Source organism: Tetrahymena thermophila (assembly GCF_000189635.1).
Source record: "Tetrahymena thermophila SB210 genomic scaffold scf_8254807, whole genome shotgun sequence".
NCBI lineage: Eukaryota > Ciliophora > Oligohymenophorea > Hymenostomatida > Tetrahymenidae > Tetrahymena > Tetrahymena thermophila.
In genome coordinates, this window is record NW_002476563.1 from 52,230 (window position 1) to 73,292 (window position 21,063).

Genomic DNA, 21,063 nt, shown 5'->3' on the forward strand with positions numbered 1-21,063 from the left:
ATTGATCATTAACATGTAAGAAGCTACGGTAGATTATTTAAAGTATATAAATACCTTTTTAATTAATTCAAACTGATGTGAAAATTTATCAAAATGCTATGATTTACTCCATATTTTATAAATCAATATCCCTGGTACTAAAACTATCCATAAAAATGTCATGGGCATTATTATAGATGTTATCAAAATCACATGATTGGTTGAATAGCACTTTTCTAATAAGTAATAGTTCATAAATGACTCCTTTCCTATTTTTTTGCAAGTAAAAGTCTAAACCAAAGACTCAAAGGAGCTTTACTACAAGAAAAAGAAAAGGAAGATGAAGCAAATGACAGTAGAGTCTTTCTAGAAATATATTTGAAATTATTTACATATAAAAAATTCTTTTGAAATATAAATTTACCTTGAATTCATAATAAAAAGAGTTTTTTTCTTATTTAGAGAAATAGCTTATTACTTTAATTATTATAATGTAGAATATGAACCCTAAGGGAATAACTATTAAAGGAAAGGCTATAAAAAATAGCACTTTGTAATAATATACAGGTAAAATAGTACTAAATTTACTTACAATACAATCCAACAAATTTTAATTGGAACTTACAGGAGAAAATATTGAGATTACTTCAAAGTTAAATATTGGTTTTGGACTAAGACTGGAAATACTGATAAATATTTAAAAATACCTAATCATCAATCTACTATAAAAACTTTTTTCACCAATTTAACCTGAATTACCTAATCTAATTAGTCCTAGCCTATCAATAATCAAGACCTTAGTCATCATATTCAAATTAATTTTAGTTTAATAAAATAAATATGTCAAATATAACAATGTAATGAAACATATTAACATCTATTCAACTATTTATTTTCCTTCTGTTTAGCATTAATAACAATTGACTTCTAAGCCACTTTACCCATAAGAATGATTCCAAAATTATCCTAATATATCACAAGTCTAGCATAGAGGTCCTATTAAACTTTTGTTTTTATCAATTAAATATATTTAAAACTAAAATAATTTTTGAGAAAAAATTACCCCTCAGAGCAATAATTAGTATCTTCTTATCCATTACAAAAGTTTTAAGATTTAGTGCAAGGTATTATATCATCATTGAATTTATCAGATCTCCAAAATCCTTTTTTTAAAGTAATTTAGCTTCCATAACAAGAAATACTTGACGAGTAATCACAAGGTTTGCATTATATATTACTAGTATTTGAGTTTGGATCTTGAATTGAATATGTACCATTTTAACATGTATAACAGTTTGCTAATGAACAAGATGTGCAAGCTGATTATATTATTTCTCCTATTTAACAATCTCTAAAGTTGTAATCAATATAAATAGTTAAAGTATCAGTAAATCCTTATGTTTAATTAGAAAATAAGTGGAATCCTTTAAATTATAATACTGCTCTCCCTCTTTTACCTAATTACCCTTTTTATTTATAAAATATATTTAAAATTACTCAAGTTTATAAGTGTTTTTAAAATTTGAGTAACTTTAAGAGAGAATTTTGTGAGAATTAATGAGGATTTTATGGTACTATTAAATAATTACCTGATACTTAGTACTAATTTAAAAGGAATTCATCTAACTCAAAAGGTTGAATAGTTGCACCCTACAATTTCAAGTCAATTTACCTTAAATCTTGAATATTGTTTTGTAAATATAGCTCCTAGAGCTCAACATAATATTAAGAAAATTCTTATAATATTCTATCTGGGGCGTTTTTTAAACTCTAGAATTTTACTTAATTTCCTTCTTCGTCTAAGATGTTTATTTTCAAAATATTATTTTACGTTCCACTTTATACATCATTAAATATATATATTGATCAATTTTGTAATGACTGATTATTAATTTTAGCACTTTATGGAAAAGAGCAGAAATTATTGCCATAGAATTAACCATAATTATCTATGCAATTATTTTAATAAGTTGTACCGCATGAATCTTTAACGAAATTAATTTTATTTTTTTTAAGGAATAAGGGTATAAAGGTGAAATATCTAGCTATTCCTCCAATTAAAGCTTTGTTTCTCTCAAAAGTACTATTCTATATTTAGATATTTGAGTCATTAAGTAAAAAAACTCCTCCATTTTCTCTAGCTGTGTTATTCGTAAAAGTTACATTATTTAGTAGACAATCACACATATTAATAAAATACAGCGATCCTCCATCTTTTTTTAAAAGAATATATAATTAATAATTAAAAATAAATATTGCAAATAATTACTTTAAGCTTCATTATCTATAAATTAACTATTTTATATTTTAACATGAGAAGCATCAAAATAAAAGACACCTCCTCCATATTGTGTAGAATAAAGTTTATTTGAAATAAAATAAGATTAATTTATAAGCACTTAGCTTTAATTAATTATAATAGGTGAAACATTTTCTTATTAACTCTCTTCTAGAGTAAAATTTGTTATTTAAAGCTTATTTGAAATAAGTGTAATTAAGCTAACAGATGAGTTGCTTAATTAGCTTTTTATAGATGTATTTAGAAGATCAATAGAGGAAGAATTTGTATATATCATATAGCTTTCTGGTATTAAGTATTTATTTGATTTTATTTCACTAAATGACAATCCAAAGTAACTATTTTTTAATTCCAAATTATTAATTAATTAGTTTTGAGATTATTATAATAAATAATGACCATCAATTATTGCTAGATTTATATTATTATTAAAATTTAAATAGCTAATCATAATATTTGTAGATATTATAGTTTACAAAAAGAAAGAGAGCTATGTGCTAATATTATCAAAAATATCATTTTATTCTATAGTAATTTTATGCACATGCTAAATTAAAAAGAAATTAGTCAAATTAATTTTGTTATTTACAATCTTATTATTTCTAAAAATAAATTCTGAATCCTGATAATAATCAACAGTGTTATTAAAAGTAACAAATTGTTTTGTATTTATATTATTATCAGCAAATTGATTATCTACTAGAATTAAATATTATGTGTTTTAAATAATTAACGAAGTTTCAATATTTTGATTCGTAATACTGACGTTAATAAAACTAAAATAAAACAGATTTTAAGCAATCAAAGTTTTATTGTTAAAGATAATTTCACATGAAAAAAATTATAATTATTGTAATTAAACATTTCCTAGTTATTATTGCTGTTATTGGTCTTCTTCTTACAAATAAATTATTAAATTGTAAAAATTTATTTCTAATAACGTTTATGAGTTGATTAACTAATTTAAATTAATAATTCCTTCAACATAATTAGTTCCATTTATTGTTAGGATAAATTACAATTCTTCATTAGAATCTACTATTGGAAATCCTTAGAACTTAAAATTTTCATACATATTTATTTCAATGTAATGTTACGGAGTTTAATCATCATTTTTTATCAAAATATTTTTCCTCAAATTCTAATATTATTAAAGTCTTTTTTATAGCTAAAAATAATCAGCATCATTAGTATTATATTAGCAATTGATTTGACCTTTGATATCTGTCATCATGTAATTGATACCATTATAATTATATGAAAGTACGCTTATTATGTAATCCGATTATACTTATAAATAAATATTTTCATAAAATTAGTTTTTATTTATAAATTATTATATGACACTCAATTATTTCTATTCAGGATCTTCACTTTAATCAATTACTGAAAAAGTCTACCCAGATTACACAAAAATTTATCTATTTTTAAGAAGAGTAACTCTCCTCTTCATAAAATTGGTCTCCACTAGAAAATTGCTCTGATAGAAATTGATTAATTCAAATGTTTAATAATCATATAGAATATAGTAGAAATCAGAACTCACTAAAATCAATTAGTATTCAGGTTAAAGTATAATTTACTAATATGTCTACCAGCGAGATGCTGTTTAAATAAGCTAAAATAAAGTAAATGAATCTTAATCATCATTTTTATAGATTTGGCAGTAGTTGAAATTTTGCAAGTTTACTAAAATATAATCAGAATTTACAATAACTTAAAATATTGGATATCCTAATTGAGTTTATCTTTAAACTTTAACATTATTGTCTTCGACTAGGTATTGAACTAATTAACTATCAAAAGAGTAACTAAAAATTATTTTCTCTGTATATATTATCAAATCTATTATAGCTAGTTGATGAATTAGTGGAAATTATTTCGTTATCAAACCTGTTGAACTTCCTACAAAAACAATAGAGTGGTTGACAAATATAATTATAAATTCAGTTGAATGTAAAATACTGTTATAAAGCTTAAACAACGGCTTATCTAATTACTACTGGTATACTTTTAAGAAATTATATTTATTGCCATTCTAAATAATTTAATACGAAGTAATTTATTAATTATATCCGCATACAATTATGTTTTATTTGTTAACACTGTGAGAGCACTCTACTTAAATTTTTTGAATTAGCTCTAAATTTTTTTTGTAGATTAAATTTATCTACTTAGTAGTGACTAAAACAAAAATATCTTCGTTTATTAAATATATCGTATTATTACATCTATCATTAAATTATAAAATAGGTCCATTTATTGCTTGTTAATCCATTAAAGACCACTTTTAAATGTTACCATCTGATCTAGTATAATATAGGCTATTATTTTCTTCTTCAAAAGCGTAACTTATAATAGAAGATGATCTATGAATAATCTAAAAATAGCTACTTTGAATAGAAAACTCGTATTCCCAAAATTTTACAGTTTAATCATTCGAAAATGAAATAATCTAAAATAATTTATAAATTTTAATATAATTTAAAATATTTTAAAATATTAATGTACTTAAAATGAGTTCTAATTTAATATAAAAGAATTTATGATATCTCTATGCTAGTCAAAAACTTGAATAACATTCAGTAAAGGAAATGAAAGTAAAACTATTCTAAAATTAGAATCTGAAATAATCAAAATTTAATTATCCTTTTATTTAATAAAAATAATATAATTAACTTCTAAATCAATCAAATTTCAAAAAAAATGTTTACTAAATCTAACTAGCCATATTAAATTTAAGCTACATTTATATATTAAAAAAGTGGTTTTTAAACATTTTAAGAATTATATGGCCATATTTATACTTTTTTATCTAATCCCATGCTCACAAACTATTAATTAATAGGATCTAGAACTATTGTTAATACTTAACCCTATTATAAAAAATAGAAAATAAGTATATGTATATTAAAATAATGTTAAAAAAATTATTACTTGATGAATAGGATACTGTTTTCTAAAAATATAGCTTTAGGAAGTGATATTATAATTCCAAACATAACCATCTTAGTCAAAAGTAAGTATACATTAATTAAGCTTGTCATATGCCCCATCGTTTCCTTGTAAAACCTAAATTATGTCAACTTATTAATCTATACTACCTAGTTAAACTAATAATGGAAGCGAATCTAACTTTTTTAATTGTTGATAAAATAAATTATAAATTATTATTTTTAATTTATTTTTTAAACGTAATAATATTTTATTTAAAAGTTCTTATAATTTTATTTTTAAAAGGCTTATTAATTAAATTAAATACTGTAATTATTTTTTAATTCAATTAATTTATAATTAATCATCTAGTTGATTTATTTTTTTAAAACGTTTTGAAATCAAATATAAAGAAAATAATTAAGATTTAGAGAAAAAAAATATTCATTAGTAATATAAAAATTATTTGAAATATCACAAATCATGATATCATGGTTCGTGATATTTCAAATGCAGGAACAGCTATATTAAAAAATAAAGTAAAAATTTTAAATTTACTCCGAATAGCATTAATAAGTTGTTTGTCTAATCAATTATTATTCGAGTTACAGAGTAAATCTACAGCAAATATTAGTAATCTTTAAGTAAATAGAAATTATTAGTTGAAATATCGTTCTTCCATACATAAATACTCCCACCTCCGCAACCTGAAATTATTCTGTTGTCTTTTACATCTACAGCAAATGTGCTAATATTTTGACAATTAATAGGATCATGTTAAAGTAATTATATGAAATTTAATTATGGATAACTATGTATAGCTATAGTGTTATCTAAAGAAGAAGTCATAATAATATTCCATTCATAAATAATATTTATTTGATTTATTTATTGAAGATGCTTATTAAAAAATAAAATTATGAATAACCATATGAAAAAAAAAATATATTACTTCAAATTATGACACCAAAATCAGATTATAAGTTTAAAGATCATACTAATAAACTTTATTGGTATAAATAAATATACTGTTTGTTTACTAATCTATAACTCCTCCTTAAGTATTCTCTACAAATTAAATTTGTTTCATTAATTTTTTCTAAGTGTAATCAATAAAATAAATCATAAGTCCTGAACCGTATAAAATTTTTTTATAAGAAGTGTTTATCTAAAACGTAGAAAGCGTAATTTAACTAGTCGCCTTCCAATCACAAACCTATTAATAAGCAAAATATTTTAAATGTGTAATTAATGAGATTGAATTTACTTATTGTAGAGATAAGTAATCGTAACTAAAAATTTGGTTTGAAGAAAGCAAAATAATTAATAAGTTTTCCTCTTTATCAATTTATATAGATGAAACTGTAGAGCTTAATTAATCAAGTTATTCATTTTTTAAAAAAACTTAAGATTAAACATCAATAAAAACAAGTTAGTTTCCATTTGAGACAACTAAGAGTAATTCTTCATCCAGCAGTATTAAACACTAGTTTGGTATTGTAATTGCAAAATTAATTATTTTTAAATCATTTGTCTATTTGTTAATTAATATAATTTCATTTGGAGAAGCCATTAAAATAACCAAATATGTATTTCCAAAGCAAATATTTTAAGATACTTAATTTTACTTTTACGTGTATGATAAACTGTTTATATTTATATTTTAAGGATTCTCTATAATTGCTATCTATTTGTAAAATAATTTATAAAATAAAATATTTCTAATTTTGAACAAAATTAAATATTTAAGTAAAATTTACTTATAGTGTACCATTTATATTAAAAAGAATCAATGAGTTTGAAAAAGTATCAAAGTATGTTTAATTAGAATTATAATTTTGTAAATTTAAAGTATTTATTTAAATTTGGTGGCTATCCTATCCTTTAGTGAGCATTTGTATCAAATTTTAATACACAATAATTGGTCCATATTGACTTTAAAAAACTTATACAGTATAATTGGTAATTGGCGAATCATAAAGTAGATTAAATTATTTAGAATTAAAAATAAATAATTTTTAGCTTTAATCAATAACTATAATAATTTCTAAATCGTTATCAAAATATACATAGTTAACTTTGAAATTATTATCAAAATTTAGAGTTTGTAAAAAAGTTCCGTCAAGATATGTTGTTATTACTAAATAATTTTAAGGAGTCTAAAATGGCCAAATATATATTTAATCTCCTTACTATTTTAAAAAATGAAATGATTTCTAGGATTTTGAATTAAAAATTTTACCTTGTTAAATTATAATCTACTTTAAGTTGAGAGATTATAGTACTATGTCAGATATTCGCCCTTAGGAAAGCTAAAATACCCTAATTTCCCCTAATTCTCAATCATGTAAATTCTAAGTAATTCATCATCAAAGTAAAGACCTTCTACTTATTCTATTGGTACATCATTTGTATAGAAGCAGCTTGAATGCCTTTTTATTTGCCCATTTGTTATATCTATAAATACCATTCCACTTGATGTTAACGTTTTTAATATGGAACCTTCAAAAATAGCATTAGGAGTAACACCTTAAAGTAATCTTATTGGTAATTAAATTGAATTTAGAAAAATGTTTATAAAAAATTTAATTTTTACTATGAGCCTAAGCATTTGTTAAGTTGTATAACTCTACTTTCATTTATTACCACAGTTATCATTGTTTAATTTCCATAAAATACTGTGAAATCATCTCCTACAATTAGTTTAGTGTAATTTATCAGTTTTAAATCTTACGGAGGTAGAGCATTAAGATTATCAAACACACGATAGTCATTATAATCCATAGATTATGTAGCTGGATTTATAAACTAAGAACCAAAATAAATCATTGAATTATTTCCACACACTATCAAAGACCCATCTTTTAAAAATCCATAGTCATTAATTTAATTTGGAGAGAAAAAAAGTAAATTGGTTTAATTAAAATTTTAATCTAAAGAGAAAATGGAATATCCACTTATATTATAACTTATGAATGTTAATCCTTAGCTTTATTAGAATTTCAAATGAGTTACATTTCCTAATTAAAATTTTAATTTATTTTAAATTTTAAAATTAGTTTAGCTAATCTTGTAAATGTTATTCTCAAATGAAAGAACATATATGTAGTCTTAACTAAAATCACTTTCGCATTGAATTACTTCAGAATCTAATTTTATTTAAGTAGATTATTCAATCGAGCGAAGACAGAGCTTTTAAATATGCAAAAATAATTTTTTTTAAATTCTAATTACATTTAAAATTATAATAATTGCAAAACTCAATAATTCATTTTAAAACGAAAGAAAATTAATAAGTAGAGGTAAATAAATTCATTAAAAAGAGAAAAATAATCATTGATTTTGAATTTAATTTAATAAAAGAGGAAAAGTAAAATATATTTTACATAGTTATCAAAAGGGAAGTACAAAATACCATTTTTAATGTTGAAACAAACTTAAATTTATTTCTATTAATTATCTACCATTATATTATCAAACTGAATAACTGTAATATTCTATTGATAGAGACTTTATTAATACACATTAAAATTGATATCTATTATGTATATGAAAGTTTGTGGTAAAGAAGGATCAGAAATGTTGATTTGCTTATCAGTAAAAATAGAATGAATTTGAATTTTTTGATCTGAAAAGTATGAAGTTGAATAAAAAAGACTAGCATCTGTAAGATTCCACACTCCAAGCAATCCTTAGCTTCCATAATCTACCATTAACTACTCATATTTATCTTAATTTTTAAAGAATAATAATTCTCCTCCTTAAACATTCTAATCTCCTATTTATCCTTAACAATTAGCAGAGGAATAACCTAAATCAATATTAAAAGGGCAAATATTTTAAAATGATATTTTTATTAAATTTAGACAAGCTAATATTATTAAAAGCTTATCCATTTTTACAAAATAGTTATTTATTTATTATCCTTTTCTTATCTTGATTTTTAAAATCTAATTTATATTATATACATATATTAATCATCTAAATTTTATGTTTATTTATTTCGTATAAACTCATAAAATACGTTTACTTGACGAATAAAAAATATAGACTTTTATTAATATATATAATATAAAAAGGGAATTCAAGTTAATTGTGGTTTTATGTTCTTATGAAAAAATAATTTTTCAATTAAAAAAAAAAAAAAAATTAAAAACTTAGAATAAAATTAATATAACACAATAAAAACAGATACTAAGATATATATAATTGTCTTCTATTAACAAAAATTAATATTCAATAATTAGACTATATCCTTTTGTCAATACAAATTTACTTCAAATAAAACTAGTGATATTATATATAGATTAATCAAATATTATGTTTCTTAAATTTCTTTTGATCATTCTATATGATTGGCCTTATGAAAATGAATTAATATTAATTTTAAATAAAATAATATTCTTACTTCATCAGGTTAAAGAGTTTGTTTTTTTTAAGAAGAAGGTTTATCATTAAAGATTGAATCTAAATCTTTATCATTCTTTTTATAATCTCTGTACTCTGTTAGGCTACTCAATAGCACAAACTAATCATGATTGATATTTTTGATATTGCCTTTATATAATAAATTTTGAAATTCGTTTATTTTAGCAATAAAATTACTTCTTGTTCTAAAATTATATTTAGCTTAACAGTTATTTTATTAATTTACTTCTTACTCACTAACATTTTCACTAGTTTATGAATCAAATTATGTTTGATTTTTGTTTTGGAATTCAGAAAACTTTATATTTACTTTCGGACTAAATTATTAGCTAAAAATAATATTTTATGTTGTAGATTAGCTTTCTGAGTTAAACTAAACCAAAAATTTTTTTGAAGAATTTTAATTTGGATTTAATTATGAGCTGTTCTATTTTAAAATACTCTTTTCTTTCATCCTTTTGGAAAGAAGCGTTTTTCTGGTAGAATAAGTAAAATTGTTTGTCTCTTTAAAGCTATTTTCATCATTAGGCTAAGGAATAGAAAAGAAAGGAGCATTTTTATCTCTTTTTTTTCTCTAAATATAATCTTAGATAGAAAGTCTAAGAAGCTAAAAATTGTTGAATTTTTTAAACGAATTGTCTTCTGTGCAGTAGATTAATAAATAAAGAGAGTTCATATGTTATTTTAATTATGATTTAAAGAATTTGAAACATGTTTAATCCTTTTTCAAACACCCTTTTAAAATTAATATAACTTTAGTTTTTTTTAACAAATGATAATTAAGCTTAATTAAGACATCTAAGTAAATTAAGACAATTTTTAAAAATGCTGCTACTTGCAAAATATAAGCAATAATAGTACCAAGGTATAAAATAATATCTTATTCTATAACATTAAGCAGGATATATAATATTGTTAGCAAACAGCAAATTTAAGAAAAAAATAAATCTATTTTGTAGTATTTAATCTTTTAGTATGGCTTTTTTTTAAAAAATTAAACTTAGTTTTTCAGATAAAAAAAGTAATCTTACTTAATATTTTTGTAAGAGCAAAAGATAGCAGTAGAGGATAATTAACATCAAAGAAGCTTTACTAAGTACATCTGAATCAAAATATATAACTAAAAATACTAAGAGCAGTCTTAGGTTCATTGCTAAAAACTCCCACAAATAAAATTTTTATCTATATCCACAAATTAGGAAACCATACTTATTAAAAAATAAAAAATAAATATATAAATGGTAATATGAGTTACCGTAACTTCCTACTTATTCTAATAAAGCAAAAATTCAAAATTGTACTCATTTTTTTTAATTGGCTTTGGGTAGAAATTAATTCAAAAATAACTATTGCTAAAAGAGTAATTAAGAAGCTACGGTAGTTAATTTAAGAATATAAATACCTTTTTAATTAATTCAAATTGATGTGAAAATTTATCAATATGCTATGATTTACTCCATATTTTATAAATTAATATTCCTGGTACTAAAACTATCCATAAAAATGTCATTGGCATTATCATAGATGTTATCAAAATCACATGATTGGTTGAATAGCACTTTTCTAATAAGTAGTAGTTCATAAATGACTCCTTACCTATCTTTTTGCAAGTAAAAATCTAAACCAAAGACTCAAAAGAGCTTTACTACAAAAAAAAGAATAGGAACACGAAACAAATGACAGCAGAGTCTTTCTAGAAATATATTTGCTTATAAAAAATATTTTTTCAAATATAAATTTACCTTGAGCTCAAAATAAAAGGAGTTCTTATCTTGTTTAGAGAAATAACTTATTAGTTTAACTATTAAAACATAGAATAAGAACCCTAAGGGAATAACTATTAAAGGAAAAGCTATAAAAAATAGCACTTTGTAATAATATACTGGTAAGATAGTACTAAATTTACTTATTATACAATCCAACAAATTTTAATTGGAATTTACGGGAGAAAATATTGAGATTATTTGTAAGTTAAATATTGGTTTTGGACTAAGACTGGAAATACTAATAAAGATTTAAAGATATCTAATCATCAATCTGCTATAAAAACTTTTTTCGCCTATTTAACCAGAATTACCTAATCTAATTAGTCCTAACTTATCAATAATCAAGACCTTAGTCATCATATTTAAATTAATTTTTGTTTAGTAAAATAAATATGTCAAATATAATAATGTAATGAAACATATAAAAATCTATTCAGCTATTTATTTTACTTCTGATTAACATTAATAACAATTAACTTGTAAATCGCTTTTTCCATAAGAATTATTCCAAAATTATCCTAGTACATCACAAGTCTAGCATAGAGGTCCTATTAAACTTTGGTTTTTTATTAATTTAATATATTTGAAACTAAAATAATTTTTGGGAAAAAATTACCCTTCAGAGCAATAATTAGTATCTTGTTATCCGTTACAATAGTTTTACGATTTAGTACAAGGTATTATATCATCGCTGAATTTATCAGATCTCCAAAATCCTTATTTTAAATTTATTTAGCTTCCTTAACAAGAAATAGTTGATGAGTAATCACAAGGCTTGCATTACATATTACTAGTATTTGATTTTGGATCTTCAATAGAATATGTACCATTTTAACATGTTAAGCAGTTAGCTAATGAACAAGATGTGCAAGCTGATTATATTATTTCTCCTATTTAACAATCTCTAAAGTTGTAATCAATATAAATAGTTAAAGTATCAGTAAACCCTTGTGTTTAATTAGAAAATAAGTAGAATCCTTTAAATTACAACACTGCTCTACCTCTTTTACCTAATTACCCTTATTTTTTATAAAATATATTAAAATCTGCTCAAGTTTTTACAATTTTTTATTTGATATACCATAAATCCTCTTTAATTTTATTCATTTTTCCTTAATTATTTTTTTCAATTTTGATTTGTTAGATAAATACCAATTTTCACTATTTATAAGCGAGGTTTGTGAGAATTGATAAGGATTTATGGTATTATTAAAAAATTACCTGATACTTAGTACTAATTTAAAAGAAATTCATCTAGCTCAAAAGGTTGAATAGTTGCACCCTATAATTTCAAGTCAATTTACCTTAAATCTTGAATATTGTTGAGCAAATATAGCTCCTAGAGCTCAACATAATATTAAGAAAATTCTTAATATATTCTATCAGGTATATTTTTTTAATTTTAGAATTTTACTTAATTTCCTTCTTCGTCTAAGATGTTTATTTTCAAAATATTATTTTGTGTTCCACTTTATACATCTTTAAATACATATATTGATCCATTTTGTAAAGACTGATTATTAATTTTAGCACTTTATGGAAAAGAGCAGAAATTGTTACCATAGAATTAACCATAATTATCTATGCATTTATTTTAATAAGTGGTACCACATGAATCTTTAACTAACTTGCTACTATTATTTTTAAGGAATAAGGGTATAGAGGTCAAATATCTAGCTATTCCTCCAATTAAAGCTTTGTTTCTTTCAAAAGTACTATTCTATATTTAGATATTTGAGTCATTAAGCAAAAAAACTCCTCCATTTTCTCTTGCTGTGTTATTTGTAAAAGTTACATTATTTAGCACACAATCACATTTATCAATAAAATACAGCGATCCTCCATCTTTATATAAAATAATTAATATAAAATTAATAATTAAAAATATTGTAAATAATTACTTTAAGCTTCATTATCTATAAATTAACTATTTTATATTTTAACATGAGAAGCATCAAAATAAAAGACACCTCCTCCATATTATGTAGAATAAAGTTTATTTGAAATAAAATAAGATTAATCTATAATCACTTAGCTTTAGTTAATTACAATAGGTGAAATATTTTCTTATTAACTCTCTTCTAGAGTAAAATTTGTTATTTAAAGCTAATTTGAAATAAGCGTTATTAAGCCAACAGATGAGCTGCTTAATTAACTTTTCATAAATGTGCTTAAAAGATCAATAGAGGAAGAATTAGTATATATCATATAGCTATCTGGAATTAAGTACTTATTTTACTTTATTTCACTAAATGACATTCCAAAGTAACTATCTTATACTTCCAAACTATTAATTAAAGAGTTTTGAGATGAATATAAAAATTAATGGCCATTAATTATTGCTAGATTAATATTATTATTAAACTTTAAATAGCTAATGATAATATTGGTAGATATTACAGTCTACAAAAAGAAAGAGAGCTAAGTGCTAATATTATCAAAAATCTCATTTTATTCTATAGTAATTTTATGCACGTGCTAAATTAAAAAGAAATTAGTCAAATTAATTTTGTTATTTACAATCTTATTATTTCTAAATATAAATTCTGAATCATAATTAAAATCAACAGTGTTGTTAAAAGTAAGAAATTGTTTTGTATTTATATTATTATCAGCAAAGTAGCTCTGTTCTATAATTATATATTATGTGTTTTAAATAATTAAGGAAGTTTCAATATTTTAATTAGTAATACTGACATTATTAAAACTAAAATAGTACAGATTTTAAGCATTTAAAGATTTATTGTTAAAGATTATTTAACATGAAATAAATTATAATTAAAATAATTAAACATTTCCTCGTTAATATTGCTGCTATTGGTCTTCATCTTATAAATAAATTATCAAATTTTATAAATATATTTCTACTAACGTTTATGAGTTGATTAACTAATTTAAGTTAATAATTCCTTTAACATAATTCTATTTATTAGCTCCATTTATTGTAAGGGTAACTTGTAAATTTGCATTAGAATCCACTATTGGAAATCCTTAGAATTTAAAATTTTCATTCATATTTACTTAAATGTAATGTCTCATTTAATAACCATTATCTATCAAAATATTTTTCCTCAAATTCTAAAACTATTAAAGTCTTTTATTTAACTAAAAATAATCAGCATCATTAGTATTATATTCGCAATTGCTTTTTCCTTTAGTATCTATCATCATGTAATTAATACCATTATAATTATATGAAAGAACACTTATTATATAATCAAATACTACTTTTTGGATTTTTAAATAAATATTTTCATAAAATTAGTTTCTATTAATAAATTATTATATGACTTTCAATTATTTCTATTCAGGATCTTCACTTTAATCAATTACTGAAAAAGTCTACCCAAATTACACAAAAATTTATCTATTTTTAAGAAGAGTAACTTTTCTCTTCATAAAATTGGTCTCCACTAGAAAATTACTCTGATAGAAATTTATTAATTCAAATGTGTAATAATCATATAGAATATAGTAGAAATCAGAACTCACTAAAATTAATTTGTATTTTGGTTAAAGTATAATTTACTAATATGTCTACCATCGAGATGCTGTTTAAATAAGCTTCAGTAAAGTAAATGAATCTTAATCATCGTTTCTATAGATTTGGCAATAGTTGAAATTTTACAAGTTTACTAAAATATAATCAGAATTTACAATAACTTAAAAAATAGGATATCCTAAATGAGTTTATCTTTAAACTTTTACATCATCATTTTCGACTAGGTATTAAACTAATTAACTATCAAATGAGTAACTAAAAATTATTTAATCTGTATATATTATCAAATCTATTATAGCTAGCTGATGAATAAGTGGAAATTATTTTGTTATCAAACCTGTTGAACTTTCAATAAAAGCAATAGATTGATTGACAAATATAATTATAAATTCAGTTGATTATAAAATACCATTGTATAACTTATATAACGGCTTATCTAATTTCTACTGATATAATTTTAAGAAATCATATGTATTACCATTCTAAATAATTTAATATGATATAATCTATTAATTATATCCGCATATAATTATGTCTTACTTGTTAACACTATGAGAGCATTCTACTTAAATTTTTTGAATTAATTCTAAATTTTTTTTGTAGATTAAATTAATCTACTTTGTAGTGGCTATAACAAAAATATCTTCGTTTATTAAATATATTGTATTATTAAATCTATCATTAAATTAAAAGATAGGCCCATTTACTGTCTGTTAATCCATTAAAGACCACTTTTAAATATTACCATCAGATCTAGTATAATATAGGTTGTTATTGTTTTCATCAAAAGCATAACTTATAATAGAAGATGCTCTATGTATAATCTAAAAATAGCTATTTTGAATAGAAAACTCATATTCCCAAAATTTTACTGTTTAATCATTCGAAAATGAAATAATCTAAAATAATTTATAAATTTTCTGTATTTAAAAATATTTAAAGAATTAAAATATACCTAAAATGAGTTCTAATTTAGTATAAAAGAATTTATGACATCTTTATGCTAATCAAAAACTTGAATAACATTCAGTAAAGGAAATTAAAGTAAAACTATTCTAAAATTAGAATCTGAAATAATTAAAATTTAATTATCCTTTAATTTAATAAATAATATAATTAATTTATAAATTAAAAAAATTTAAAATAAAATACTTACTAAATCTAAATAGCCATATTAAATTTAAGCTATGTTTTTATATTAAAATAGTGGTATTTGAGCATTTTAAGAATTATATGGCCATATTTATACTTTATTATCTAATCCCATGCTCACAAACCTTTAATTAATAGGATCTAGAGCTATAGATTATACTTAACCCTATTATAAAAATAGAAAGTAAGTAAGTAAGTAAGTACAGATTAAATAATGTTAAAAGAAATTATTACTTGATGAATAGGATACTGTTTTCTAAAAATGTAGCTTTAGGAAGTAATATTGTAATTCCAAAGATACCCATCTTAGTCAAAAGTAAGTATACATTAATTATGCTTGTCATATGCCCCATCATTTCCTTGTAAAACTTAAATAATGTGAACTTATTAATCTATGCTACTTAGTTAAATTAATAATGGAAACCAATCTAACTTTTTTAATTATTGATAAAATAAATTACTTATTGTTTTTTTAATTTATTATTTAAACATAATAACATTTAATTTAAAATTTTATATAATTTTCTATTTATAAGGCTTATTAATTGAAGTAAATACTATATTATTTTTTTATTCATTAAATCATAATTAATCATCTAGTTTTGATTTATTTTTTAAAATAATAAAAAAATTAAATTAAACTTAAAGCTCATAATAATAAATATATGAATAAGTGAAGTAACTTCTAACAAACAAATCATAATGATCTTATTTATTTTTTTCAAATATAATTAAAATTGAAATCAGATAAAATAAAAAATAAGTATAACTTATTAGTTCGAAAAATATAACTTCATGTTCTTAAAGAGCAAGGTTTTTTATAAGAGTTTATTAATAAATAAAAAAAATCATATTCCCAACAAATGTGTGCTTTCTTCCATTTAAAAATTGCAAAACTGTAAGCATTATTTAATTTAACCCTTATGTAAGTCACAGAAGTTATAATGGAAATTCGATAACATATGATTTAGCTCAAAAATATAGCTGTTCTTTCATTTGAAATATCACCAACCATGATATCTGTGATTTTTCATGTAATTATTATATCATTATAGGCAAAAATTTTTTTGTTCAACAGCATAATTATTTTCTTTATATTTTATATTGCTGTTCCTGCATTTTAACTATCACTAATCGTAATATCTAGATTTGTGATATTTCAAATTTAGTTAAAAAATATTTTAAAATTGGATATTTAAGAGGGTTAGAAAAAAGGAGTTTTTAAAGTATTTTTTAAATAAAATCAAGTTTAAAAATTTACTCCAAATAACATTAAAAAGTTATTTGCTTAATCAATTATAATTCTAGTGACAGTGTAAATCTACAGCAAATATTAATAATCTTTAAGCAAATAGAAATGTTTAATTGATTTATCGTTCTTCCATACATAAATACTCCCTCCTCCGCAACCTGAGATTATTCTGTTATTTTCTACGTCTACAGCAAAAGTACTAATAATTTGGCAATCAATAGGATCATGCTAAAGTAATTATATGAATTTTAATTTTGGATAACTATGAACAGCTATAGTGTTATCTATTGAAGAAGTCACAATAATATTCCATTCATAAATAATATTTAATTGATTTATTTATTGGAGATGCTTTTTAAAAAACAAATAATTAATATAAAATTAAGAATGAATAGGTACATGAAAAATAAAATAAAATTACTTCAAATTATGATACTAAAATCAGATTATACTTTTAAAGATCATACTAATAAACTTTATTAGTATAAATAAATATGCTATTTGTTTACTAATCTATAACTCCTCCTTAAGTTTTCTCTACAAATTAAATTTGATTCATTAATTTTTTCTAAGTGTAATCAATAAAATAAATCATAAGTCCTGAACCATAAATAATTTTTTTATAAGAAGTGTTTATCTAAAATGTAGAAAGTGTAATTTAACTAGTCGCCATCCAATCACAAACCTATAAATAAACAAAATATTGGTAGTGAGTTATTAAAGGAATTTAATTTACTTGTTAAAGAGATGAGTAATCGTAACTAAAGATTTGGTTGGTAGAAAGCAAAATAATTAATAATTTTTCCTCTTCATCAATTTAGATTGAGGAAACAGTAGAACTAAATTAATCAAGTTATTCATTTTTTAAAAAAATTTAAGATTAAACATCAATAAAAATAAGTTAGTTTCCATCAGAGACAACTAAGAGTAATTTTTCATCAAGCAATAGTATACACTAGTTTGGTATTGTAAATGCAAAATTAATTATTTTTAAATCATTTGTCTATTTGTTAATTAGGATAATTTCGTTTGGAAAAGCCATTAAAATAACCAAATATTAATTTCCAAAGCAAACATTTTAAGATACTTAATTTTACTTTTACATAAATTATATACTTTTTATATTTATGTTTTAAGGATTCTCTATAATTGCAATCTATTTATAAAAATAAAATGTTTCTAATTTTTAACAAAAAATTAATATTTAAGTAAAATTTACTTAGAGAGTACCAACTACATTAAAAAGGATCAATGAGTTTGAAAAAGTATCAAAGTATGTTTAATTAGAATTATAATTTTGTAAATTTAAAGTATTTATTTAAATTTAGTGATTACTATCCTATCCTTTTGTGAGCATTTGTATCAAATTTTAATACACAATAATTAGTCCATATTGACTTTAAAAAACTTATACAGTATAATTGGTAATTGGCGAATCGTAGAGTAGATTAAATTATTTAGAATTAAAAACAAATAATTTTAAGCTTAAATCAATCACTAAAATAATTTCTAAATCGTTGTCAAAATATACTTAGCTAACTTTGAAATCATTATCAAAATTTAGAGTTTGTAAAAAAGTTCCATCAAGATACGTTGTTATTACTAAATAATTTTAAGGAGACCAAATAGGCCAAATATATATTTAGTCACCTTACTATTTTATAAAATGAATTTATTTTTAGGATTTTTAATAAAAAACCAAACCTTGTTGAATTATAATCTACTTTAAGTTGAGAGATTATAGTACTAAGTCAGATATTCACCCTTCGGAAAGCTAAAGTACCCTAATTTCCCCTAATTCTCAATCATATAAATTCTAAGTAACTCATCATCAAAGTAAAGACCTTCTACTTATTCCATTGGAACATCGTTTGTATAGAAGCAGCTTGTATGCCTTTTTATTTGCCCACTTGTTATATCTATAAATACCATTCCACTAGATGTTAGAGTTTTTAATATGGAACCTTCAAAAATAGCATTAGGAGTAACTCCAAAAAGTAATCTTATTGATCATTAAATTAAATTTAGAAAACTATTTATAAAAAATGTAATTTTACTATGAGCCTAAGCATTTGTTAAGTTGTATAACTCTATTTTCGTTTACTACCACAGTTATCATTGTTTAATTTCCATAAAATACTGTGAAATCATCTCCTACAATTAGTTTAGTGTAATTTATCAATTTTAAATCTTGAAGACGTAGAGCATTAAGATTATCATACACATGATAATCATTATAATCCATCGATTATGTAGCAGGATTTATAAACTAAGAACCAAAATAAATCATTGAATTATTTCCACATACTATCAAAGACCCATCATTTAAAAATCCATAGTCATTAATCAAATTTGGAGAGAAAAAAAGTAAATTGGTTGAATTAAAACTTTAATCCAAAGAAAAAATAGAATATCCACTTATATTATAACTTATGAATGTTAATCCTTAGCTTTATTAGAATTTCAAACGAGTAATATTTCCTAATTAAAATTATAATGTATTTTAAATTTCAAAATTAGTTTAGCTTATCATGTAAATCTTATTATTAGATGAAAGAACATATATGTAGTCTTAACTAAAATCACTTTCGCATTGAATTCCATCAGAATCTAATTATAATTAAGAAGATTATTCAACCGAGCGAAGGTAGACCTTTTAAATTTGCAAAAAAATTTTGTAAAAAATTCTTTATACATTTAAAATTATAATAATTGAAATAATCAGTAATTAATTTCAAAACGAAAGCAAATTAAAAAGTAGAAATAAATAACTTCATTAAAAAAAGAAAATTATCTTTGATTTTTAATTTAATAAAAGAGGAAAAATAAAATATATTTTACATAGTTATCTTTAGGGTAGTACAAAATATTATTTTTAATGTTGTAACAAACTTAAACTTATTACTATTAACTATCTACCAATTCATAGTTAAATTTAATAGCTGTACTATCCTATTGATAGAGACTTGATTAATATACATTATAATTGGTATCTATTATGTATATGAAAGTTTGTGGTAAAGATGGATCAGAAATGTTGATTTGCTTATCAGTAAAAATAGAATGAATTTGAATTTTTTGATCTGAAAAATATGAAGTTGAATAAAAAAGACTAGCATCTGTAAGATTCCACACTCCAAGCAATCCTTAACTTCCATAATCTACCATTAGCAACTCATATTTATCTTTATTTTTAAAGAATAATTATTCTCCTCCTAAAACATTCTAATCTCCTATTTATCCTTAACAACTAGTAGAGGAATAGCCTAAATCAATGTCAAAAGGGCAAATATCTTAAAATGAGATTTTAATTAAATTTAGACAAGTTAATATTATTAAAAGCTTATCCATTTTTACAAAATAGTTATTTATTTATCCTTTTATAATATTGATTTTGAAAAATTAACTTATATTAATTTTTTTTATTAAACATTTAAATTTTACGTTAATACTACATTTCAACTCATAAAATATGTTTATTTGACAAATAAAAAATATTGACTTTTAATAATAAATAATATAAAAAGGAAACAATAGTGAGTTGTGATCTTGAGACCTAATGAAAAATAATTTTCCAAATAATTATTTACTTTTTTAGAAATTAGCAAATATTTCTCTTAATTTATAAAAATATATTTATTTAAATAAATATCTATCTTTTTTAACCATAGAAAAAAAATAAATACTGTAGAATACCCTTTAAGTCGCAAATTAGAAAATAAATAATTTTGCTATTTAATAGAAAATTTTA

At 21.8% G+C, this 21,063-nt stretch overlaps 1 protein-coding gene across 1 annotated transcript; it reads right to left on the reverse strand. All coding sequences in view use genetic code 6, as the record gives it.

The window, feature by feature from the left end:
- Nucleotides 1-953: 953 nt before the first annotated feature.
- TTHERM_000538595 (WD domain, G-beta repeat protein) lies at nt 954-20,663 on the reverse strand (the record flags this gene model as incomplete). The annotated part of the gene is made up of 36 exons (XM_012795581.1): nt 954-975; nt 1,043-1,445; nt 1,569-1,816; nt 1,862-2,192; nt 2,249-4,733; nt 4,790-4,927; nt 4,993-5,154; nt 5,216-5,413; nt 5,771-6,112; nt 6,165-6,428; nt 6,480-6,899; nt 6,973-7,404; nt 7,455-7,752; nt 7,809-8,404; nt 8,599-9,162; nt 9,621-9,769; nt 9,818-10,619; nt 10,672-10,742; nt 10,896-10,913; nt 11,096-11,280; nt 11,383-11,492; nt 11,584-11,754; nt 11,857-11,962; nt 12,023-12,425; nt 12,628-13,251; nt 13,308-13,693; nt 15,449-15,807; nt 16,065-16,226; nt 16,295-16,492; nt 17,322-17,663; nt 17,734-17,997; nt 18,049-18,468; nt 18,532-18,966; nt 19,017-19,314; nt 19,370-19,965; nt 20,154-20,663. The coding sequence occupies 36 exons, from the start codon at nt 20,661-20,663 to the stop codon at nt 954-956; spliced, it is 13,512 nt and encodes a 4,503-aa protein (XP_012651035.1).
- Between the last annotated feature and the right edge of the window lie 400 nt (nt 20,664-21,063).